Below are 25,813 nucleotides of genomic sequence, written 5' to 3' on the forward strand. Positions count from 1 at the left end.
CCACCAGAAAGTGTTTCCAGCATCTCCTACCTTTACACAGGCTCACTAGCATTGTAACCTTTGGTTAATCGTGTAGTAAAAACAAATATTAGCTGAAGAAGCATCTTGATAGTGTGCTCCACTTAACTCATGTGTTCTCTTCTCCAGCCTCTAAAATAGCAGATGATCTCTGGAAATGATCTGTTCCAAAGTGTCCAGCATTACAGTTCATGGCTGAACCTTGAGGTCTGCCCTACCTGTGCATTTGACTGAAACCCATAAAGTGTCATGGTTTTCTAGAAAACAATGTCAGGAACTTAACAGCTTTCACTCAAAGCCTGAGTGTGCTGAGGTGATGGAGCTGGGTCTGTGCTGCAGCACACTGAGCAGATGGCACAGTGCTGCATAGAGTCATGCCTGTGATTCAAGGTGGTTCATTCTTACCTCTGAGTCAGGGCTGAATTAATGTCCCACCACATCTTTAAGGTTTTAAAACACTGTGCTGATGGGGGCAGCCTTTTAGCTTTTGGTAAGAAAAAAGACAGTGCTGAAGCTCTTCCTACTTGCTATTGTTAAATATCACATATTTCCCTCCCCCCAGGTTTCTTATTCATTCAAATAATTTCACTAGGATGGTAAAAGAATACAAAATTCCCAGTTTATGTTTTCCCTTCCACTTACATTAAGCAATATTGTGTAGCTGATTTTTGATTGAGGTAGAGAGCCTGGAGAAAGTAAAAATTTGTGTAAATGCACATGTTGTAGTTCCTAGGTATCAGGCAACTGAATGTGATATTTTTTTCACTTTGAGAGCTGGAATTTATAACTTAAATAATTTTCTATAATTATGGATTTTGATATATAGCTTTATATTCTTAATTTAAAAAGTCCAAGTGGTTTCTGTTGTGTTTCCCAAAGTCCAGTAAGGTGAACACTATCGGGTCTAAAGTATTACAGCAAAAAGTTGGGGAGCATGCAAGCCACGTGTTTGTGAGAACATTACTGGAGGAAAATGGCAGCTGAGCAGTGAGACAATGGGTTTTTTTATGCTGTCTTTCTTCTCTAAATATTTCCTTACTTTCCTTTGAAAGGAGGGCCTTTTGTCTGATGTAAGCCCTTAGAGGGAACAGGGGTTTCTGGCATTGGTGTGTGGGCAGTCTGGGTTAGGTCACCCTGCCTTTCTCTGCCCAGGACTCCGGGAGACTCTGCCCTTTTCCACAGGACTGCTGGGAAGGGTGCAGAGGCACTGTGCAGGCAGGTGTTGAAGGAGAGGAGGATGCACACTTGTTCCCCCTCTGCCTTTAATTTTCCTTTCTATATCGTGGCGGTTGTTCCTGGTACCTGCAGCGACACCAGTTGTTGCTGATAATCCTGATATTCAGGTTTTCATTTGCAAAGCCAACGCAAGAAAGGAAAATATTATTTTTTAACAGTGCATATGATTTTGATTTGACTTTCAGAAGACAACCCAACAACTTAGCTAAGTACTTTCTTTCTACTGTTTCACAAGGTCCTACAGCAACCAGGAGCCAAAACTGGGTCTCCAACATGGAACACACATAAACAAAAAGCATACAGCAAGTTAAACATTGCCTCTGTCTCAACCTGTGATTTGTAGTGTTGTGGTCAAACTCCACCTCCTTCCAGTCCCATGTAGTTACATGGCAAACTCCATGAAGGGCCAGTGACTATAACTGTAAGCACATCTTTTTTTGGTGCTAACTCTAAGATCCATGGAGAGTTTCAGCACAGAATTTACTTAGAGAATGAGCAGATTACTGTCCAATCATTGGTGCTTCAAAAAGCTGAGAGTTTGCTATTTATCTTACTTTTTTGTATTATCTGTGCTGTAGATTTACTCAGAGCAATAATAAGTTTCCTTCCCCATATAGAAGTTTTGGATCCACCTGTAGCAATTGCAGAGTGACAAAATGATTGCTCATAAGAGCTAAATTATCAATGTGTGCTGAAACATTGCTATTTTAAATCTGTCCTGTATATTTTAATTGCAGAATGTGGAAAATTCTGGGGAAGATGCTAATAAGAAGTTGAAAATCGACAGTAAAATTATTTATGAGATGACACAGCAACAGTAGCTTCCTTCAGTACATGGGCAGGAGACCATGGATTGCAGAGGATAAAGCCAGAATTGGAGTACATTTTATGTTAGCATCTACTTCATCTTCAAAAAAATGATTACTTCTTAGATTTGTGTCCCTGTTGCAGGGACATTTCTGTCACGCATTAGTTATTTTGCATTTTTATTCATTGCCATTAAAAGTGAAACTTTTAGACAGCTCTATACACATGATCATGAGAAGTTACTGAAGTTCTAGAGAAAACAGTGACCAGAGTCAAAGCCATTATCACATTTGAACAAGCCTTTTCCTCTAAGAGAGGGGGGGTTCTGTACCTTTTAAGCCTCCTACATGATTTCTCACTCAGCTGACATAATTTAGTCTCTTGATTATAGGTTTAGAAAGAAAATTGGTTTAGAATAGAAAACTCAATCTATCACAGACACTCAACAAGAAGGAGTGTGAAGTAAAGTTTCAAGACTGAAAAGCTTGAAGGAAACCCACAGCTTCTGTCTTTCTCCAGAGACTGGTTTTTCTGCTGCACACTTTGAGATGCAGCCAGTCTGGCTGTTCCCAGCCTCTTCCAAAGAACTAGAAATAACTCAGGGTCTTGCTTCTTCTCTTCCAATTTGCCATTTATAGAGAGTTCTGGTGGGGATTTCAAGGTCTGTGTGTAAGTTAAAGAACACACATATTGGTGCCTTGACAGCTCCTGCTTGAGAGAGTATATTAGGGATAAGCTCTGAGGGATGTGATTTCTGTACACACCGCTTCCCCATTTCTGGCTGCAGCTGGGAGAATGAAGTGCTACAGGGAATTCTGGGCTTCTCACATGGTCTGGGACAGATTGAAAAAATCTGTACAGTAATTAGGGTGCCCCTCTTTTCTTTGGTAGCCAGCTTCTGACTTCGGAGTTGCAGGTGCAAAGGAACAGGGGCACAGCTACCCAGTGAGAAATATTTTGGACACACAGTTGTGGAGTCAAGGTATGAAAGAGCTGATGGACCAGGCAAGATATCTAAACTTAAAATTCCTCTTTTATTCAGTGTCTACTAGTCTGAAATTCTGTGGGATTCAATAAAGCAAAGCAGATTATTTCTTGAGGCCTGGGAGTGTAGGAGAATTGAGGAAAGAAAACTTGGAGAAGTGTATTAAAATAAGCATTCGTTCATAACAGAACTTATTTCTTGCTTTTTAAAAAATTTATCTGCATCTCAGTGTTTAGAAAGAAGTCATGTGAGCGTCTGAGCTGCGGGGACAGAGACAGTGGAGAACGTGTGCATCAGTGCAGAGTGCTGCCGGAGCCCTGGCAGAGCGAGAGGGAGGCAGAGGGAGCCTGAGAGAGAAAAGGCGAAGTGGTGGGAGCTGGAACAGCAGCAGCTGCCGCTGCACGGTGCGGCTCCAGCCTGGAGCCGGCTCTGCTGCCAGCACGCCTCTCTGAGGGCGCAGCTGCCTCACACTCAAAGTCCTAGGTGGTCAGTGGCACTCCCAGGAGCCAAGCGCAGCGGCTTTATTCTTTTCCTTTCCCGCAAAAGAGCACCTGTTTGAGGACTCCGCTTCTTTTCCTGGACTGAAAGGTATTTTTTGTCATTAATGTGTCTTTTCTATGAAAGCAGGTATGGGATCAGGGAAAAATAACTCAGGGCAGGATGATAAAGCAGATGCACAGAGGTTGTGGTTTCTCTGTCTCCTTCCCCTTTATAGCAGAGCTTAGGCAATGAGGAGCCCTTGTTAGGATAGAGTTTGACTTAAAATATGGAAGATGGGAAAGACAGGGTTAAAGTGTGGGAGTGGATCTGAGCTGTTCCCATCTGGTTTGTTTCTCTATGCAACCTTTGAAAGTAGAGGAAAACTTTCCTTGTGCACTTGGAGAAGCAGCATTACATAGCAAGATGTAAAACTTGAAATCATTTAATATGAATGTGATTTATTTAAAACTCTGCTTGGCAAATTACAGTCCCCATCATAGCAGAGCTCCCCTTAACACATAAAAGTTTCAGAGGTCTTAATGTTCTGTGTCTGTAAAAATACTTTCTTTCTCTCTCTTCCCTCTTTCCAGCATACTTGCCTCCTGCTGTGTGCACCCCTCCTGGTCTCCCTCCCTCCCTCCTGGGGACTGTACCCCTATGGATGCCCCCATACAGATTTTCCGTGAGGAGCCAGACTCCACCTGCTCCCCAGGGCCCTGCCGGCCGCCCAGCACCAGCAGCAGCTGGCTCCCGGGCTGGGCAGACTATGACAGCAATGCCACTGGGGTCTTTGGGGATGGCCAGCACAACCACACCAGCATCTCCCCCGCCATTCCCATCATCATCACTGCTGTCTACTCGGTGGTCTTCGTTGTCGGCTTGGTGGGAAACTCCCTGGTCATGTTTGTCATCATAAGGTAAGAGGTTTTGGGTACCGGTTGGAAGAGGTGCAAAAGACTGTCCCTAAGTTTGGTGGGGTGGGGGAGGGGGTGGATTATGCTTCCATACCCCTACCGTGAGGAGCTGGAAAAAAGCAACTGAAATGACCCAAAGTTTGTCAGTCACAGTGGTTTTCCTGCAGCTGTGTTAGAGACAGAAGGGACAAGCTGGTTAAATGTGATAAATCCTGCAGCCTGAGAGAAAGCGCTTGTGCCTGGAGCTGTGTTCATTGGCTGCCCTCTAGGGATGAGACGCTGCTGGCATCCGAGGGAAAACAGCTCGAGTGAAAGAAGGAAACTTCTACAAGGCAGCTTTTATTTCTATTGTAAGGAGACCCCGAGGGACAGAGATGTGTCATGTGGACACTGATACATCTCTGCCTGGGCACCTAATGTTTTCTTTAACAAGAGAGGAGGGAAAGCCAGGAAATTATAAAGAACAGCTTAATGTAAAGCAAGGGATGCTTTTTCTCTGTTTAGCAGTGTTTAACTCCAGTTGTTGGTGTTGAATTGAAAAAAAGTTAAGAAAGTGCTGAAATATCTTTTCCACTGTTTTTCAGGAAAGAGGAGAAAGCTCTGTGTCTGTGTTAGTGAAGGTTTCAAACTAAACCACTTGGTGAAATGCACTGATACTTATGCTTGCACTTACACTTGTGTATTGGTGAATATTTTAGTTTGCATTGTGCTTCCTCTCTCTCTTTGTTATTTTCATCTGCAATCTGTAAGCATGCTTGGACAGTGCTGTTTAGCAGGGTAATAATGAACAATCCAGGGCACTGAAATCATGCAACTTTTTGGACTATTTCTCCACAGCCTATTTGAATTCTGATAAAGTTTCTGGGAAAACAAAAATCCCAGAACTATGGAGTATTCATTGCTCCAATGAAATCAGCTTGCACGTGGAAAAGAATGGAGGTATTGGAAGGAATTCTCTTTTGTAAGGGATGCATCATAAGGGTCAAGCAATTGCAGAATGATGAAGTAACTGTCAGACTTGTTACGAGGGGAAATTATGAGAACTACTGAAGCTGTTGATGAGGTATTTCAAAAATTTGAGTTATAATCAGGTGAATACTCTTGAATAATGAAAGTAAAATTACTATTCAGTGCAATAAAAAAGAGATGACTGTAGTCAGTTTAGAAAAAGTGGTTGGCTCCAGTTTTGTAATGTTGTGATTTTTATACCCCTACATGCCCTTTTGTCCTTCATTCAGGGTAGAGATTTAATTTCTTTTTGTATTTCTCTTTCAAAAAAAGAGACTACATACTTGACAGTCACACAGCTGCAAAGGCAGAGATTTTCTAAGCCATCAATCAGTAACAAAGACAGCTGATTAACTGGCCTGGGCAGTGGAAATAAATCCAAACTTAGCCCTAGAAGTTAGCATGTATGGATTATACTGGTGCATATATATTTGCTTTTTTCTCTCCTTCTGCTACCCTCCTAAGACTATTTTTGTAAGCCTTTAGATAGCTATTGCTCACTTTCCTTCTAGTTCCTACATTAGCCTTTCCTTGAATTTTCTCTTGGCCCATCTCTTGATTACATGGTAAAAAAATAAATAAATATGACAAATCACCCATTGGTATTTTATTTTTTTTCCTTTTATTTCTCTCCTAGGTTTTCTGTGTGGCAAATGCTTTAAACACTGATAGAATCATTAGCTGAAGTGCAGACATGCACAAGCCAACAGTTTTAAATTTTCTTATGGTCTTGAAATATTTCAAATGTTTGTGCAAGAGATTTATTTTCTTCATTCTTTCCAAACCTTTCATGTCCCTTAACTTTTTCTTCACATATACTCTCTGCATGATTGTGTCTCAGGACACAATGCATGAACAATGCACCCTGCAGTGATGTCCTTTTGTGAGGAAAGACAAGGTCCATGGGAGGTTTGTGAAAGAAGATGGTAAGGGAGGGGAAGATCCTGTCCCCCAGCCATCCCACAATACCCTCCCTTCATGTGCCACAACTCTAAGTGGGATGGGGTTATACTGAGGCTCTTTTTTACCTTCCAGCTGAGTACAGGCTTTGTCTGAGGCCCTTTGCTGCTGCTTCTCAACTCAGAATTCCAGATCTGCTCTCCTCCTCCTAACCCCCTCTGGACAGGCAGGCAAGGCAGGCATGACTCCATATCCTTTTGGTCATTTTGGGTCAATTTTTGGGTCACAAAAGAAAAAGGACTCCCCTGTGTTCTAAGACTTTCAATCAAAGTGTTGAAATGTCAATACTGTGGTAGATTTAGGAGACTTGAGAATATTGAAATGCCTCAGAGACAGGCTCAAATTCAGCCATAGCCTGTAGTATCAGCAGGCCTTGGCCAATTCTTTGCTTTAATACCACTACAGGACTGGTTTTGCCACTTCTGCATAAGGGCTGCTAAAGAAGCTCATGGACACCAGTAAGTCAGCAGCTCAGCAGCTTGTGCATGGAGTGCTGGGTGAATGAAATCTCTTACACGTCTGGTGGGGTGTTTTTCTGCTGAGAGGGAAAACTCAGAGTTTCCTCAGAGGAAAAAAATAACAAGAGAATGCCACTTCAATCACATGTACAACTCATGACTCAGTATCTGAGTTTGATACAGCTCCTGTGAGGAGAGATTTGTGCTGAAGTCTGACTGGGAATGGTCCTTTAGTACAGTGTTGACAGCATGGCTTCTTAAACCATTTATCAGTAGAGCCGGATTCTTCTCTTGGTTTCACTATCAAGATTCAACATTTTTTCCTGTCCTGATGAGGTCACTTTATGGTTTTCTCACATGTGAAATAGAGATGCTGGCATTCTCTGTCTTTAAACACACAGCAAAAGCTAGATTTAAAAGCCAAGTCTAACCACTAAAGCTTACAACAGAGCAGGACCAGGTCTATTGTAAACACCCTGGGCTCCTCAGACACACTTGAGTGATCCTTTTTAATGTGCAGAAAAAGCTCTGTGTTAAGTAGACAGTGGACTGGCAGTCTATTCCTGCCCATGGCACTTGGCTGTCCCAGTGTGGGTGGTTTGCAGGAAATCTCCCCGAGTTTGGATCAGCTGTGCAGCACGTGCCCCATCCCGAGGGGCTCTGCTGTCAGCTGGGAGGAGGGACACTCCCTGCCAAGCCATGGCACCTGGGCTGTAATGCTGGCCCGTGGCTGCTGCCTGTCCTGGGGAGACAGTAAGAGAAAAAGAAGAGGAAAAAAAGGTTCACATTGCCTGTTGTAGTGGTGGGAAATACAGGCACTGTGCGGGAAGAGCAGTCCTCCCCTACGGAGGAGGAGGGGAAACATGAAATGGGTTTGCAGATACCTGCTCAAGTTGTCTGGCCTCACCTGAGGAAAGCCCTACAGTTGTGTGGTTCTTGTCATTACCAGAATCTACCTCAACCCCAAAATTTTTCTTGTGAGACTATCTTTACCTTGGAGGTATCATAAGATATTTCTGGAGGTAAAATAGTTGGCTGAAGGGGATAAAAACCCCTGTTTATCCTTGGAAGTAAAAAGGCTTTTTTCTCCATTCCTCTCACCTCATGACTTTTTTCTTTCAAATGTAGTGCTGGCTGTAAGCAAGATGGTAGTTTCTTGTAACAGCTGCAGGGGAGAATATCTCCTGACTAAAATTACAGCTTTAACTAGGATTTGCACCTATCAAAACCATAAACATACTCTGACAAACCTCTGGGAGATGCTCTCTCTTACCCCCTCAAGATGCACTTTTTGCATGTATTTGTCTTACTGCCATTGTTCCTGAAGTAATTTACTGAGACCAGCTGATATCAGCAGGATCCCAAAAAGCCAATCCTGTATTTCTTTCAAAATTATCTTTCAAGCTTTCAGTGAACTGAATAATTTTCTACATTCAAGAATTTTTAAGAAGACGTTGTGTTACAGATATGTAGATTGATTCCTAAGGGGAAAGAGAAACCTTATAATTCTCTGCTTAGTCTAATGTTGAAGAAAATGTTTTACCACTGATACATTTTTGTTCTTATATTAATTGAACTGAACAGCATTTTACATAATGGGAAGAGTGTATTAAGAAATGCCATATAAAATTGACTCCTTTCCAGATTATTGTTAAAATTTCTTCATCATTCATTCCAAACAAAATGAAAATATATTTTTTATAAAGTACATAACAATGAAATTGATTAAATCCATTGGTTTAAACTAATAATAGATTTTGATACCATCAAAAGATCACTTGTTAAATTGCTTTAAATTATTGTCCGAATTTTATTAAATTATATTTGGAAAAAATATTGTTCTGAAATGAAAACTTAAGCTCCAGAAGAGTCAACCTAACTGAATTACCTGCTCCCTCTTGCTGGCAGTTTGAATGATTTCTTTCTTTTATGAAATCAAGGCTTTGGCTGCTAACGGCAAAGGGTGAACTGCACTATATTTTGTGAAGTTTAGGACTTTTAACCTTTCCTTTGCTAATCAAAAATCTGACAGCTTACTACTACCAGCAGAGAGACATCAAATGAATTGATAGCAATTCATCACAGATTTCAAAGAGCATTTAGCCTTACCCCACTGAATGGGGGGAATTTTGATCAGTTCTGCAGTGTTAGTTCAAACATGACATATCCATCATAACTTTGAAGAGTGATCATTACCAAAAGCTTTTGCAGATGGCACAGAGAACAAAGCAACAGGAAACATGAAAGAGCACAGGCTTATAGAAGAGTATCGATAGTTTTGAAAACACAGACCATTTAAACAAAATGTTACTATTTCTAATACTTTTAAAACCCAGCTAGACAGTGACTAAGTGAGACCTGGGATTTATAAGCTGACAAGAAACCAAATTCATGGTCATGCTGCAATAACAAGGTCTGATAATGAAAATAGGCAGGGAGAGCAGAGGAAAGGCTTGAAAGGAATATTTACCACAGACAGTATTAAAGAGAAGCTATAGCTTGTAGTGAATAATGTGTTTGGCTTCTGAAAAGTAATTTGGTATCCATCCAGACATTTCCGCTGGGCTAACAGCCAGGTAATCATTTAGTTCAGAGAAAGGCATAACTGGAATCAGTGTCTGGAAGCAAGATGAATTACAGAGAACCTTTTTGAACTGCAAGAAAGTGAAAACTTAGAAGAATTTTCAAGTTTGGCTGCTGACAAGGCAGAAAGCTTTAGATAACTTTCCTGTGTCAGATGGGAGAGTGATGGGTAGGCAGCTCCTGATCCTAGAGGAAGCACAAGGAGGAGGGTGCACAGTGAAGAGGTGGTGCTGGGGCCACAGACTGGCTAAGCCCCTCTGGTAAAGAAGAAGAAATGAGGGAAGAGCGGGGACCTTTCAGTTAGTTTTTTTTCTGAGAGAGGATTTTGAATTTTCTAAAAGAGTATTGTAACAGAAAATTTTTAACTGGGTGATTTGGATTCCGGAGACATATTAAGGACAAGGGAAGATAATTTTCCTGTCTTACCCACTCTCACTATCTAAGCTGTGATTAATTTGTCCCTTAAAGTTAAATTCTCTGAAGCAGATGGTTTTCCAAGATGAGTAATGATTCCAGGTATATTCATTTCTGAAGAAAAAGCAGCTACACTTAACTTCCAGGAAGTATACTTCAGGTCTCCATTTTGGTCCCCTCATCTCTAAATATCAGATAATTCTCTCCAAGTGAGGAATCTGTGCTCTTCTCCTTAAGGAAGACTTTGTGGACTTTGTGATTTGCTTATTGATATCTTCTTTTGTGAATTTAGAGAGATATGAGGAAAAGGCAGCAGGAATATAATTTTGTCTACAGACAGGCATGAGTGCACAAACTGGATTAGTTGTAGGGAAAGGGTGTGTACAGTACAAAAAGAATATTGGAAGAGGGATGTCTGATCATGCTGGCATTCCACAAAATGTAAAAATTATATAAACAAAGAATATGTAAAAGTGCAAAGCACTTTTTTAAAAAAAAGTACACAAAAATGAATTGATTTAAGATGTTGGTTGAACTTAATACTAGATTTTGATAACATCAAAATATTACCTGTTTATTTGCTTTAAATTGGCATGGTTCTATTGGGAAATTGTCATGCCAGGCTTGAATTACCTTTGAAATATTTATTTCTCCCTAATCCAGAGGGTTCAGCTCATTAGATTCACCTTCTAATCATCATGGAAGTAAAAATTAATTTTAGGCAGTTTCCTGTTTTCAATTCTGATACATTATTTTCAATGAAACCTCTGTGTTATTTTCATGAGTATGAGAAGACAATTTTCTTCAGCCTATGAATTGCAGAATTCTAACCATGAATTCTGCAAATTCATGGTAAGAAAGTGAGAAGAACTTTCGTGTTTTCTTAATTTCTTATACCAATCCACCTTTGTAACATGCAGCTGCTCATCTCTGCTCCAGAAGTCAGAAACACATTAAAAGTGCATGTCTAGAGTTCCTAAATTTATCTGTGCTGCATGTGGAACACAGAGGATTTTATGTTTGCTAAATGCACTTCCCACTGCATTGTTGGTAGTCCAGCCACTGTGGCTATTGTTGGGCAACTGGCAAAAGCCTCCTTGAGTAGTGACAGATGAGAAGCTGCATGGTAGGATTAGTTCAGACAATCTGCTCAATGTTCATTTAATGTTCACACTCAGAAAAGTTTTGTTTTACCATGCCTCTGGATGATGGACTTCATCAGGACTTACTGTTAGACTCACCTTTCAGAATGACTGCTTTGTCAAAGTGGGCAGGAGAAGAATATTTTCACCATGGAAGATACAAGCTGTGCTCTTCTGTTGACGGTGACTTAAAGTTTTGTGCATTTCACTTGAATCATCTCCTTTGGGAATGTATGTGTTCAGCTGGTCAGTGCTGTGGGCTTCCCTAAGGCAGGTGAGGAAAACAGATAAATGGGAGGAGTCCAGAGAAAGCCTCTCAGCTGCCTCCTAAAAGGGACTGATGACTTTTCCCTGAGCTGGCTCACTACTGATATGTGCATTTGCTGCCTTACCACATAATGCTATACTTGTTATAGAGACAAGTCCCTTGTCTCCCATTGAACTTTATTATGGGAGTGTTGACCAGAAATTTGGGTCTCCACACATCTGAGTGTGTAGTTGTCCTATAAAACACTCCCAGCTGTGTCAGTTGTTATTCATCCCTGTGGCAAGATGGACACCAGGTGCATTGTTTTGGGAAGTGGAGTGATATCCATACCCCAAGAGCCCCGACTGAATGGTTTCTGAGCTCTTTCCTTTTTTCTGTCCTGCAGAAACATCTAGGGGAAGCAAACATTCAATAACTGTTGTCTGCTTCCAACAAGGAAAGAAAAACACAGAAATCTTTTCCTGGGGCTATTATCCCTGTTACCTTTAGCAATGAGGTTTGTTCTCCTTGCCAGACAACCTCTGTTCTACTCGATTCCCTCTCCCATAAACCCATGGGAAGCACTTTGCATAAAGGAAGCATAAAGGAGCTCATGCCCTTTATTAAAAAAAAAATTCTTCCAAGAAAAAAGAGTAACAGGAAAGGTGGATGTTACCAGAGACAGAGATTCAATGTTCACTACAGCAATGTACTTGTGACAAGTAAAAAGGATTAGAACGTTCTGTATAACACCCTGGGAGCTCCCCATGGCATGGCTGGTGACTGGGAAACATCTGCAGCAGCATGAAGTTTTTCAAGGGATAATAATCAATAAGTTTGTCAACAATAAGTTGACAATCAACTTATTGTCAAGCAATAAGTTGCTTGACAAGGTCAGTATTCATCTCTACTGACAAATAGAGAGCAAAAAAATCAGGTACATAGTCTAAGCTCATTGTCCGGGCTCTTTCATAATATTATTAAACATAATGGTTTTAGATAAAGTACCAGTTTTGTGAAATTTTGCACTCTCATGGATTCTTTTTAAGCCTCAGTGATTCACAGCACCTTGACCTCTGACCTCTCCTATCAAAGTCATGGAAGCAAAAATTTCACAGTATTTTTTTTTCTACCATTTTACAGTTTCTTGCAAGAGAGACTCTTGAGCTCACATAAAAATATTAAAAGCCTTTATCATAGAAGGAGAAAGATTAGTTCATTTTTGTTGAGTGAATTTTCTTCTATATTGACCACTATAGACTTGAAATAATTCAGAGCCTGGTTATTTAGCTAAGAAAAAACCAATCTAAATCCACAAGATCTTGTTCACATTCAGTTTATGGCTAGTGCAGAGAAGAAATGGTAGTGGAAAATGGTAAGGATTTTAACTATACCTTCTGACATTCACATAGATTATGCTCTCTGGGGGAAGAATAAAAGACAAATTTATGCTTTTCATTTTTGAGCTGCTTTAAAATTGGTGTCTTTAGATGCTTATTAGTAAAGAGAATTCCACTTTATGATATAGTTTTGTAGACAACAATTTTTTGTCATGTCTTAAAAGATTTGATGATTAAGACAGGTAACCATTAAATATGTGCAGTTACAAGGTTTTCCTTTATTTAATGTGCCATCTGAGGTTCTCTATTGCTAAAATGTGGCAATTTAAAATATGAAATTGTCATATAACCCAATACAAACATAAAAACTACAGCATATTCATTTTCATATTCTTTAAATTACCTTAGACTTAGTTTCATATTGGCATAAGATTTTATGTTGGATTACAAATATCCAAGAGAGAGCTGAGCCATCCTTTAGACATGGTAGGGGTTTGAAATAGATCCTCCTGGACTGTTTTTTTTTTTGTTTTTTTTTTCTTCCTGTTCTGACGCAGTATTATAGTGAGTGTACTCAGAATATAGCCTTGAGATTTAGAGCTTTCCTGACTAAGCTTTCCAGCTGCTTGATCTCCATATACATCATTTAGAGGAACCTAGTGGAACAGAGCCTGCATCCTGCTGATAGGTATTTTTGCAATTTGCTTTAGATGTGCTTTAGCTTTAATTTTCATTCACTTACCCAGGTATCTGTGAAAAACCTCTGTTTGCTATTTCTCATTGTATTTTATGCCTTTGTACTTTCCCTCTGCAACTGGAGAATGTTGTAGTATATTTGTTAGTTTTGCTCTCTTCTCCATCCCTCATTTCACACTTCAGGGAACATTTCATTACTTCATCCTATTACAGTTACATGAAAAAAGTTTGACCAGAGCCGCTTTCTCACCTTTTATCATCTTTTTTAATGTTACAGTGTACTTTAGAATCACAATCCTCTCCTCTGTTTGAGATAATAACTATAAGGGGCATTACTTGCCGATTTTTTTCTGAAAGCACACCAGAATCTTAGTAGCATGCTTCCTTCTTCTGTTACCACAATTTCATTGATAGCATGGGCTGGAGGTGTGATTGCTTCTTATTTACTGTCTTAAAAGCTTGTCTTAAAAGCATGTTCTGCTCCAGAGGGAAAAGAACAGTAATGATGAGTCAACTGAAAGGAAGAAAATTTCTAGCAGTCAGTCTAATGTCAACCTCAAAGAACTTTCCATTTTTTGGAAAGTGAACAATGCCTAATATTTTCAGAATTTTACTTTTGACACGTAAATAGACATAATTTAAAACTTGCTCCTTAAAAATTTCATCACATACCCATCAAAAAAAAAAAAAAATAGCATCCATATGAAAGTGTTGTGTTTCATCTTGACTGTTTTTCTGCAGTTTTGATATATCTTCTAGTTTTTAGTTTACAGAGGCTTGAGGCCTGCTTATAACTTTACAGTCTTGAGATCCACCAGCTGAAGTGATTAGAGTTTTTACTGCTGCTTGAAATTAGATTCTAGCACTTGGTTTAAAAGAGAGATTTTCCATTCCCATGTAGTATCAGAAATGTTCCCGTTCTCTTAAGAAGTCCCTGTATTTAACAAGTCATTTTTTAGACATGGGATTTCCCATGAGCACTTTATACAGCCATAGGTTATAAATATTATAATAGTCTTTGAAACTTGTACTTCAGACACTAAGAAAATGTCACTAATTGCTACTGTGCCACCTATGCTGCAATTATGTCCAGGTTTACATTATCTGTCCTGCTAAACTAATTAAAGCAGATAGAATTTTTTTTAACTTAAATGAATTCAGATATTTGATCAAGAATTTTAACTTTGCAAAGGAAGACAAGATTCCATTAGACAATCACTGTTTTGACCTTGTTCAAGTGAGTGGAGAGCATGGTGAGAAAACCCCAGACCACAAAAACATATTTCCTTCTATGTTTTGGTGCAATAGAATGAGTTGTAGGAAAGCAGGCAAATCCCTCATCTTGTGGACTTTATCAGGTCCACTTGAAAGGGTCTGAGAGCAACAGCAGTCACTCTGTTACATTATCTGGACTTTTGATTGAATCTGAAAGCACATGTCTTCAGAAGCATGTAGGCATTTAATAATTTTTAGGTATTTAATTTAAAATATTCAAAGCAGTTTGGAAGATTGAGTCCAGATTCTCAAAGGCATTTCTGAATTTTATAAACTTCTAAATGTATGACTTTATCTATACTGCCTGATAACTTTAAGGGCCAATACCACATTTATACACAGGCCAATGTTTCCAGGCAAAAGTAATCAAGCTGTTTATGAGCCCTGCTTTACAGCATTTGTTTGCTACTCTTCCACTGTAAGGCTAGGAAGGAGAAAAGGGAAAGTGGTGCTGGGAAAATATGGCATATAGAGTTGTAATGGTACACATATTAAAGAATAGAATTAAGGTTGCAAGGAATGGGAAATGTGAGATATAAAGACTTTTGGATATTTGCTTTTTCAAGGCTAATAAAATCTTCTTAGATATTTTTTCCCAGTTTTCTGATTTTCTTAAAGGAAAAAAAGGTCAAGCTAATACTTTTGTATTTTACTTTGAAAGCAAACTTTCCTTATCCAAACCCTTGGTGAAGCTTTTAAAGATCTACAGATATAAGGATTCAGGAGAATGATTACTTGTGTCACCTCTGCTTATCAAAGGTCATTGCATTTCTTCTGAATGTTTCTGTGTTAAGTCTACTAACTTGTATTTGACTGAAGCAAACCCTTTGTAAAGCAACAGATCTTGATTTGCAGGCACCAGTGGATAGAAAAATTACTCCTTTCTTTTTCCCTATAATAATCACCTTAGCTGTTAAGAAACAGCTGTCATTGTTTCTAAGATGAATTTGTCTCAAGAGTTTTATGTATTTGTTTTTGCTATGCTTTTCTGTGTAGTCTGAAAGAACTCTTCAGTACCTGCTATTTTCTCCCTGTGAAGGTCTTAAGACACTGTAATCAAGTCACCTCTTGGTGTTCTTGTTGATAAACTAAATGTGCTCAGCTCTTTAATTTAGTCAAAGAATTTTCTCCAGTCCCTTCTTTTATTTTTAGTGCTTTTCATGCAACCATTCCAACTTTCCACAGTCTTTTTATTGCAATATGAACATGACAGCAATTCCAAATACCATCAGTGATGTCTGTAGATTTGTTCTTCTACTATTCTATGTAATTTAATGGAAAATAGTCCATTTTAGTAGAGAGTTTTGAGTGTTTAGTGAACTTTTGTTTGGTCTTACAGCTGAGATACACTTGAAGATGGTATTTTTTATTTTATTTTTTTTAACCAAGAGGGGAATTTTTGTCTGTTAATATGTCCTATATTTGCTTTTTTCCTAGCTGTAAGGACTCATATTTGTGCTTAAACAGTGTCTTAAGGGCTATATTATGACGTACAGGACAAAATGCCTCCTCTCCTGAAGGTTCTGTTGAGGAGATTGATCTAGTGGGGGACAGAAGCCCATCTCTGACTTGTGGTTCAGTATGTGGGGGAGAAGGATGTATTCTCTCTTCCTTTGCAGTTTTTTTCTCATTGCTTCAAACCACCATTTGGCTTTATTTCCTTGATAAGTCTTGATTAGAATGTTTTAAAAAAAAAAAGCTATTTTTAACATTTCATATTGGTCATAAAATGAAATTCCTGCCCACTTTTTTTTTAATAGCTAGTTTACATATTAGGTGCAACTTGAGAGCACCGCTTAATTTCTTTTTTAAATATTTTTTTATTCTACACATCAAAGTTTTGAAGGCAATACACACATTGTGCTATATGTTCATTGACTAAAGTGGTTGAATCTTATATTTCCACTGTAAATTATTAGCAACATATAGCAAAATGTAGCTATGTGTGTTTCTATGTGTGTTACATGTACACATTCTAGTTTGGAAATGCACTCAAAATATGGGACTGAAGCAGTTTTGAGAAAGAGAATCTCATTAAATCCAATGATAAATTAAGAGCAATGAACAAACACAAGTATTGAGGTGAAGCATCTCAGAAAGGAGTGATAAGTAAATTCCCATGTCAGCAGGCTCTCCAACATCCTTTGTGTCCATCACAAAGAGGGAGGCAGTCCTCCACAGGCTGTCTTCCAAAACTGTCATTGGGGTTGAACAAAGCAGGATGTCACCTCAAAAAACAGATCCTATTTTTCTATGTAGGCTGAGGTTCCTACTAGCTGGACAAAAAAAGGGCTTACTTTTGATGAAATTAAAGAATGCAGGAAAAAATACTGCTATGACAGTTTTTTCCCCCACTGTGGTATGCTACTTAAACAATTGTGATCTTTTACATTATCAGTCATAAAAGAGAGTACTGGGAAAAATTGATGGCAAGAAAGGAGAAGAAATTGGCAAGGCAGGTAAATGACTACAACTGTGTCAGCTGGCACTGTAGTGACTTCAAGGAAGACAAACTATCATATATGAAGCAGTCTGGCTCAGTAGACATAGCAATTAACTCATTTTCTTACTGAAGAATGGGATAAGAGTTTATTCCACAAACCTAACCCAGAAATACCACAATCACTGACAGAGCTATAAAAAAAGGAAACAAAAACCATGCTGATCAGTTCCAAATTTAAGAGTGATATTTTCTTGTAGCGGGATTTGAGAAAATAGAATTAAAATTTGTTTAACTGGATTAAATGTATTCATATACCTGTTTTGCCTGTGGGAAATAGCTCTAACTGCTAACATAGGGGCTGAGAGATTGAATAAACTATGTTAACTTTTAGCCCAAGGGTCTTGCATTTTTGTGCATTTCTATCACAGACGAGAAAAGACATTAAAAACCCCAACCATGGAAAAGCCTGACTGATGAACTGTTACTTATCTGCATGGATATAATCATATCTTGTAGTAATAAAGCCTTACTTTTTTGTTCTGCAGGTACACAAAGATGAAGACAGCGACCAACATCTACATCTTCAACCTGGCTATGGCAGATGCCCTTGTTACCACAACCATGCCTTTCCAAAGCACTGAGTACCTGATGAACTCCTGGCCCTTTGGTGATGTGCTGTGTAAAATAGTTATTTCTATTGACTATTATAACATGTTTACCAGCATTTTCACACTCACCATGATGAGTGTTGATCGATACATTGCTGTGTGCCACCCTGTGAAGGCTCTGGACTTTCGTACACCTCTCAAAGCGAAGATAATCAACATCTGTATCTGGCTGCTGTCCTCATCTGTTGGTATATCAGCAATAGTTCTTGGAGGCACCAAAGTCAGGGAAGGTGAGTATGAGCATTAAAAAGTCAGCCTTTTTATTTCTCAACTAACAATAGATTGTAGGTTCAAATATTGATCAAACCTTATTTATTCCTTCTTGAAAATTACATTCAAATTCCTGATATTTTGAAATATATAATGGAGCATTGCAGTACAACATATAAATCATTATAGGCCACATGCCCATACCAAAAAAAAACAAAATATACTTTGGAGCACTGCCTGTGCTAGAATGAGACCATCAAAAACTACAAGCAGACAGCAGGGGGAAATTATGAGGAGTTTAATCACAATGGACAAATCTAGAATCAGTTTAGGTTGAAACTTGAAATATGGGTTTAAGGTTCTTTTTGTAGGCGTTGTGAGAGTAATTCCAATGAAGTCCCAAGAGCAGAAACTAGAATTCTTGGAAGTTTATTGTCATCAGCCATTTCAAAGAACTTGAAGGCATGGTGAAGAAAGGAAAAATCAGTAGCTGAAGAGAGAAAATTAAGGTAAATTATATATGATAATATCTCAAGATCATATTTTAAAAAGAATGGGAATCTATATGGAAACCTGGAAAAGCTGAGAACAAGGATTGTCACAGGAAATGGAAATTCAGGCTATGGCTGGGAAAAAGCTACAAGAACACAAAGTCAATGAAAACTGTATGCAGGCCATGTATAGGCTTTGCTCGAAATGTCTGTTCCATGGACTGTGGATTTAGCCCCCATAGCCCCTGACTCATTACCCTGCTATGGGTTTAATCTGATTTTGAGATCCTCCTTGAGAAGGAAGAGGGAGAAGCATTTTCTCACACGTGTTTCATACTCACAGGTGTAAGTGCAGTGCAGGGGCATCTTGGTGTCTTCAAAAAGCTGGAGACTTCTAATAGTGTCCTTGGGTTGGGTTCATCCCATTACTAGATGGCTGGATAAAATACAAGACATTTATTTGGTAGGAGTCTTGTTTGAGATGTAAACAACCTTGGGAAAATGTATTCATAAATTCCTGCACTATCAATGTTTTCTATTTAGAAAGGTTTCTCTCCAGAGACAAATGTTTACCTAAGGGCACTGTTTCATCTGGCAGACAATAAATGCAGTAAGTTAAGCTGTTTGACATAGACCAATGTGAAAAATCATTTCCGTAACAGCTGCTCAAGGGTTGATAGATTTGGCTGAAGATATGTAGATTTTGTTCTTGCTGTTAGTCTTCTGTTATGCAGGTGACAGTGAAGTCCTCTGGAAGCTCTTCTTTCAGTGTTTTGGGGGGATCACATGTCTTGGTCTGCTGTGCTGTAGCTCTTCTCCCCAGTAAAGTTTTGACAGGCTCTATAAAACAAGGTCTACCTGGGGAAACATTAACTTCAGGCATATTTGGAAGAATGTCTTGCTACATACGAAATCTTGAAGGCCATGGGACACTGGCTCAGGCAGGTGTTTTGTTGGAGCATGCTCAACTAATGGAATATTCCTGTCATTCAGTGTCAGCAGCACGTTTAGATCAAGGGGATCCTCTGAGGCCAGCAATGATTATATGTCTTTTCCACATCATATAGAATGCAGCCCTTTTTATAAATTATGAAACAGAGACTGGTAATACAAAACACAGCTGGGCTAAATGAGGTTGGAAATATTGGCAGCTGCTTGTCAGCTGCTACTGTTCCTCCCTGCTTGTCTGATCTAAAGTTTCTCTTGAGCATTTAGTGTCAATTACCTTGTCTGGTGGGCTCATGAATTGCACTGATAACTGCTGAAGTGGAAAGGTGAGGATGCTCCCCTTGCCTGACAGCTGGAGCTCAGGCCTGAAACTTTATGTTATGTTGGTTAAAACAGTTGCTGTTTATAAGCTTCAGGGCCTCTGTTGGATTCACATTTAAGCAACAACTGAAGAGCAAATGGAAAGTGATTATACTTGAGGTTCCCTCACTGTGCTCAGTTAATCCATTTTGTTATCCAGTTCAGAATTGCTCCCAGGTGTGTCCTTTTAGATACATTTTTCCAGCAGAATAAATTTTACATCTGTGTAAATTTTCTTGCTCTGGCCTTAATGGAGCTTTTCTTGCTGAAGATTTGTTCAGCTACCAAAAAAAAAAAAAAAAAAAAGGTATAAAATTAACTATTCATATTACCAGTAAGGATATGATGAAGGGTATGAAAGTGACACAATCAATATTATATATATAATATGTATGTTTCCTAGATCAATATTAAGATTAATCTTAAATGGTAGTTTATCAAGCACATTTTAAAATATATTTACACCAAATACCATATAGAACTCAGTGTTTTGCCTTAAATATATCAATGTATTTGGAATATTTGGCTTTCAAAGTGGAAAATGTCAGTACAAAATCTGAAGATTATGACACTATTCATAGGTTCTTCAACTTTTCAGGCAGTAAAAATAGAATATAAATTGGATTTTATTATGCTCCACTTCCAAAGTTCCAGAAAATTATTATAGTGTTGTGCATTATGATTAGATTTTCTACTAACTGTTTTCTACTTGTAAATGTAAATGGATTCCATAAAGTACTATGATATGGCATTACATGTATCAAATGCAATACATTAATATTAATGATTTTAGAATAAGATTTTCCATAGAAAGTAAACTGCAATGAGATGCAAGATAATAATTAAGTTTGTATTCGATAATTTGGAATTCTAAAATAACATTGCCAACCACAAATTATAGCAAAATACAGGGAGGATGACCTAATAATTTTGATAAATATGTGAAATTATGTCAGAAGCTCTGAAGAGGCCATTTCTTCTGGGAGTGGTTTTCATTGAGTAGCTGGATATAGTCTGGAGCAACCATCCCTGATCACACTTCATTTTCATCCCACACGTCTGGAAGCAGCTTTACTAATTTAGATAATACAGTTGCATCTTGATTTTATGTCATGGCTGCTAAGCTATGATCTACTACGAACAACAGTAATAATTGACAGGAAAACTTTGAAGATGATTATTGGCATTTATAGATTGAAATTAAATGAAAGCAAGTATGTTTATTAAAACCTCCATCACAAAGGATTTAGATGAGTTCACTGAGTGTCAAGTCACACTTGTGCTGTCATGTGACTATCCTGCATCAGCCTAGAAAAATATGCCTTTTCTATTTTCAGCTTTCAGAATCTAACATATTATTTAAAACAAAACCTCAAAATATTTAGCTTTTTTTCTGTAAATATTTTCTATTAAAATGTTTCCATATTCAATATTGCCCCATAACAGCTTTCTGATATCTAACCATGGAAATGTGTGTATGGACTAAATTATAATTTTCTCCCTTAATTGTTTTTCAAAACAAATTCTCTGCAATATCTTTTTTATTTGGGAAGCATTTTTACAGCAGGGAAATATGGCCTGATTTTTTTTTTTCTGATGTGTCCTGATGGAGACAGATATGAAAAATGATGTGCAGGAGTATACTGAATCATTCCAGTCTTAGATCTGAATCAATGAAAAACAATACATAATAACTTGTAGACGACTGACAACTCAGTAGGGAAAATGATAAAAAATCCATAGAACTTTATAGGATAAAATCTAAGCTACAATTCAGAGTCAAAAATCCCTGTGTTACTCTGACTTATCTTCAGCAGAGCTGAACTACTGACAGGAATTGTAAATTTACCTCTTCTCTTGCCTTATCATTTATCTTATTGCTTATTTTTCCATGTGTTTTATATTCTAGAAGGCTCTAATGAGGTCAGCAAATGAAACCTCAAGTATTTCATTCCTTAGCTGCCTCCTGTCAGATATATTTCTGCTAAATACATTGAAGTGACAGCCTGTGGCTCTGAATTCTGGCATGGGTGATGGGAAAGGGAGTGGGCAGATCTCTGTGCCCCAGATCCTGCAGTCACTGCACAGGCTGCATTTTCAATGGCATGATCTGCAAAAAGAGTAGCTTCCATTTGATTCCATGTACACATGTATTTAATTTGCTTCTATTTAACATGAGAGTGAAAAGAAGATGTTTCCAGGGGTTTTTCTGAATGTAAGCATTTGTGTGTACTCTGTTTGTGCTGTAAAAGGCATATGGGAAAAGATTATTACACAATTATCATATATTGGCAAAATTTTCTTAGTATCAAAACCACCTTCAGCTTCTACCATACATGTTATCAAAAATCTTTCTCTACCCACAGACAAAAACATATATAGTTAGATTATAATGATGAGATTTCTACTTTGCTGAACATAGTATTCAATCTGGTTTTAAATCTCAGTGATATTCAAATAGAAACAACTTGGCAAATTTTGTTTTTGTGCTCTACTTTTTTAGATCCTCCCATGGGAAAGAAATTTCATGCAATATTTTGCATTTAAAAAAGCTCCAAACTCAGTAATTTCTAGACACAGCTGTATAAAACCAGTTTCAGTGCTAACTGAAAACTTCCTTGGAGTGATTTAATGATAACTCCATTTATTAATATCGCAGTACATGCTAATCACTTTTCCTAGGTTACGCTATGATAATGACATTGTTTAGAATATCTAATAACAAAGCAATTTTCTTCTTGCTTCTTTCATTTTTAGATACTGCTAGCACTGAATGCTCCTTGCAGTTTCCAGACAGAGATTATGTGTGGTGGGACATCTTCATGAAAATCTGTGTCTTTGTCTTTGCGTTTGTTATTCCGGTTCTCATTATAATTGTTTGCTATACTCTGATGATTCTGCGCCTGAAAAGCGTACGGCTTCTCTCCGGGTCTCGAGAAAAAGATCGAAACCTGCGTCGCATCACCAGGTTGGTGCTTGTGGTTGTGGCAGTTTTTATCATCTGCTGGACTCCTATTCACATTTTTGTTTTGGTTGAGGCCTTAGGGGACGTGTCCCACAGCACTGCTGCCATATCCAGCTATTACTTCTGCATTGCTTTGGGTTACACCAACAGCAGCCTCAACCCAATCCTTTATGCCTTTTTGGATGAAAACTTCAAGAGATGCTTCAAAGACTTCTGCTTCCCCTTCAAGATGAGGATGGACAGGCAAAGCACCAGCAGAGTCAGAAACACTGTGCAAGACCCAGCTTACATGAGGGAAGCAGGTGGGGCAAACAAACCTGTATGACTAGTCGTGGAAATGTCATCTTACTGTCCTCAGGAGAGAGAGGAGTCCAATGACCTAGGACTTACACAGATTACGACTGCAGTTTGAAATTGATTCACCCAGACAGACATTTCTGGAATATTTCAGGAATCCTGGCAGTTTGAACTAAAGCAAGTTTATTATTGATAAACAAGAATCTCCTGAAAATCGGCTCAAATGAAAAGGACCTGGATGATGGTCAGGTTTTGGCACCATATCTGCTGTACTCGAGCCAGCACTAAAACACACTTTTGCAGAGCAAAGAGGTAGTGTGGCACCAGGCGATTCCGGATAAGCAGATAAGCAGACTCTTCTCTTTACAATATGTAACATTGTAAAAGGCAACATTTGGTCATAAAACTGAGCTGTGCCATAAACTTCTACCCCAACAGTGATTGATTCTAAAGTAAGGACTTTGACAACTTGATCCTCTTAAAAGTCAAGAGTGTTAGATTTCTGTGAACAATTCCAGAGCTATAATCAATATTATCCTCAATTAATAAATCTGTAACCCTTGTTTGTGCTGTGAAAAACCAATTTAAGCATGATCTGCCTACACACCAAAGTGATTTTATTGTGTCTATATATAGTAAAGCCTTTTGGCATTCAAAAATACTGGAATTTAATGGGAATTCTTATCACATGTTTCATCATCTATGTGTAATGTTTTGTATGTGTGATTTTCCAAGATGGTTGTTTCTTTATTGAGTCTGAATAATATAGTATGCATTTTCAGAGTGTATATTGAACAAGAGGCTAGACAACTTCAAATGCTTCACTTGCTACAAAATTGATGAAAAGTCATGTTACATTCATTACATGGAGGAAACACTCTCATGTGTAACTTGTTTTCCTGGACAATATGTAATCAGACTGAAATAAATATTTGACAAGTTAGAATCAAGGGAAGTAGCACATGAACTAACTGGATTGATACAATGGAAATTAAATAATGGATGCTTTAATGGCATCTGATGGAAAAAATTTCTGGTTTATTGAGGCTGATATATTTTCTTTGATACAGTCTTATGACTTCAGTAATTTTCTCTGTTTTCCTGTGAAGACAGAGGTGTCAAGGCACAGATAAATAAGTCACTAGCTTGCTGAAGATAAGTTTATGGTAAAACGGAGCCTAACTTTCAGTTTGTAGACTTTTGTCTTCCTGATGTTATATATTACGACTCCCACTACTGCTGTTGCTGAAATTTGGAGGAATGCTCTCATTATCTTCACCCTGAATGCATACACCATATATCTTCTTGTTAATTTTGTTCTTTTATACAAAAGAATTACCTGGGTGCCTTCATTTCATGGAAAATTTTCTCAGAAACACAATCTGATTTGGTCCTATGAGACCAAAAATGCACACCAGTATAAAGAATGAGTTTTTTTCTTGGACTAGCTGGCAGTCCAGTTCCTGTGGAAGTGATGTAGAAAGTCATCCTTTTGCAGGACTTCCATATGCTTTATTATTAATACAGTCATGTATGTCAAATATTTTTTATACCATGTTGATAAATGCTGTTGCTGCAATATTCAAGATAACTCTTTCTTGACAAGTCTAGCACTTTCTGATTGTTTCTACATGAAGAATGATTATCTGACCTCAGGATTCTTGCTTTACCTGGGGAAGTGAATTTAAGTTGCTCACACAACTGCTGAATCTCACCTCCCATTCTGTCATTCATTCGTTTTTTTAACATTCATCCATCTTTCAAAATTAAGTTCTGACCTTTAAATGGCCATAAAAAGAGAATGCTTAAGGCAAAAGTTGAAAATCCAATGTATTTTTCAAGTTAGGAGCAAGTGAAATAGGAAAGAACTAGAATCTAATGAACTAATTTAATTCAAAATAACCTATGTTCCTGTTCATGACTTACCATTTGCATATGTAAGTCTGTACTTGAATAGGGTTTTTGTTCTACACATTATGTGAAAAGCTTTGCTTTGTAATGAAAAATCAATGTTTTTAATTTGCAAAAAGGAGGCTTCTAATAATACTTTTGAGGTTTATGTTTTTCAGAAGATGATCATCATTCCCATCACAGTGGGAGGAAATTATAACTTCCTAACAATTAATCTTGCAAAATGTTATAAGAATGTGTCCTAAAGGTTTTTTTCTATCATGGAACATTAACAGCCAAATTAGTCTGAATGCAGTAGAAAGGTGTCTCGGAAGTTTTCTTGTCAAATTGAGCAGCTTGCTACACTTCACTGAAAAACAGCAGAAAACTGGCCAAGATATCTTTAACACATGAGAAAGTACATTAAAAATGATACTATGCTCACAGAATCTGCTTCTAGAAGACTGAATTCCCATTGCAAAGCGCTTCACTTTCTTTGTAGCTCCAGGCAATGACTTGCCCTCTCTCTTGTGCTGGCTCCAGGAGGCAGCAAGAGGTGAAGGCAGGGTAGGGGCTGCCTGGCCCAGGAGTAGGTCTGGATGGAGAATGGGGCAGCAGGGACAGGCTGTGCTGTCCCATGGGCCCTGGAGCATGGCAACGTGGGGCAGACACAGGCAGGCAGCCTGGGAATTGGTTGTACTTGCTGCAACCACTCTTACTTGCCTTTCTTTTTGGAGGTTCTGAAAATTCAATACTGCAAAAGCATGGTCACGGACCTGCTTGTGGGGCTAAATTCCAATCAATTAAGTGTAGATAGCTAATATGTCGCTTTCTGTGTTTCTGCTTTTAACTGTAAGAGATTTTATTTGGAAAATATACTTGGTGTTCTGGTTCAGGGCAGACCAACACATGGCAGAGAAATTATGCTCAGATGCTGAGAAACCCCAAGTTTAGTTAATAAGCAATACCTCAACATGA

The 25,813-nt window shown here is 38.3% G+C and overlaps 1 protein-coding gene across 1 annotated transcript; it reads left to right on the forward strand.

The window, feature by feature from the left end:
- Positions 1–3,301: 3,301 nt before the first annotated feature.
- OPRK1 (opioid receptor kappa 1) lies at positions 3,302–25,813 on the forward strand. The gene is made up of 4 exons (XM_021555698.3): positions 3,302–3,634; positions 4,117–4,443; positions 17,552–17,904; positions 22,441–25,813. Exons 2-4 carry the CDS (start codon positions 4,184–4,186, stop codon positions 22,971–22,973), a joined length of 1,146 nt encoding a protein of 381 aa, XP_021411373.1. The 5' UTR covers positions 3,302–3,634; positions 4,117–4,183; the 3' UTR covers positions 22,974–25,813.

This window comes from Lonchura striata, chromosome 1, assembly GCF_046129695.1.
Source record: "Lonchura striata isolate bLonStr1 chromosome 1, bLonStr1.mat, whole genome shotgun sequence".
In the NCBI taxonomy this organism is placed as follows: Eukaryota; Metazoa; Chordata; class Aves; order Passeriformes; family Estrildidae; genus Lonchura; species Lonchura striata.

Coding starts and splice junctions, on each gene's coding strand:
- OPRK1 (XM_021555698.3), top strand. CDS start 4,184: ATGGATGCCCCCATACAGATTTTCCGTGAGGAGCCAGACTCCACCTGC. Junction 4,444..17,551: donor GTCATGTTTGTCATCATAAG/GTAAGAGGTTTT, acceptor TTTGTTCTGCAG/GTACACAAAGATGAAGACAG. Junction 17,905..22,440: donor AGGCACCAAAGTCAGGGAAG/GTGAGTATGAGC, acceptor TTTCATTTTTAG/ATACTGCTAGCACTGAATGC.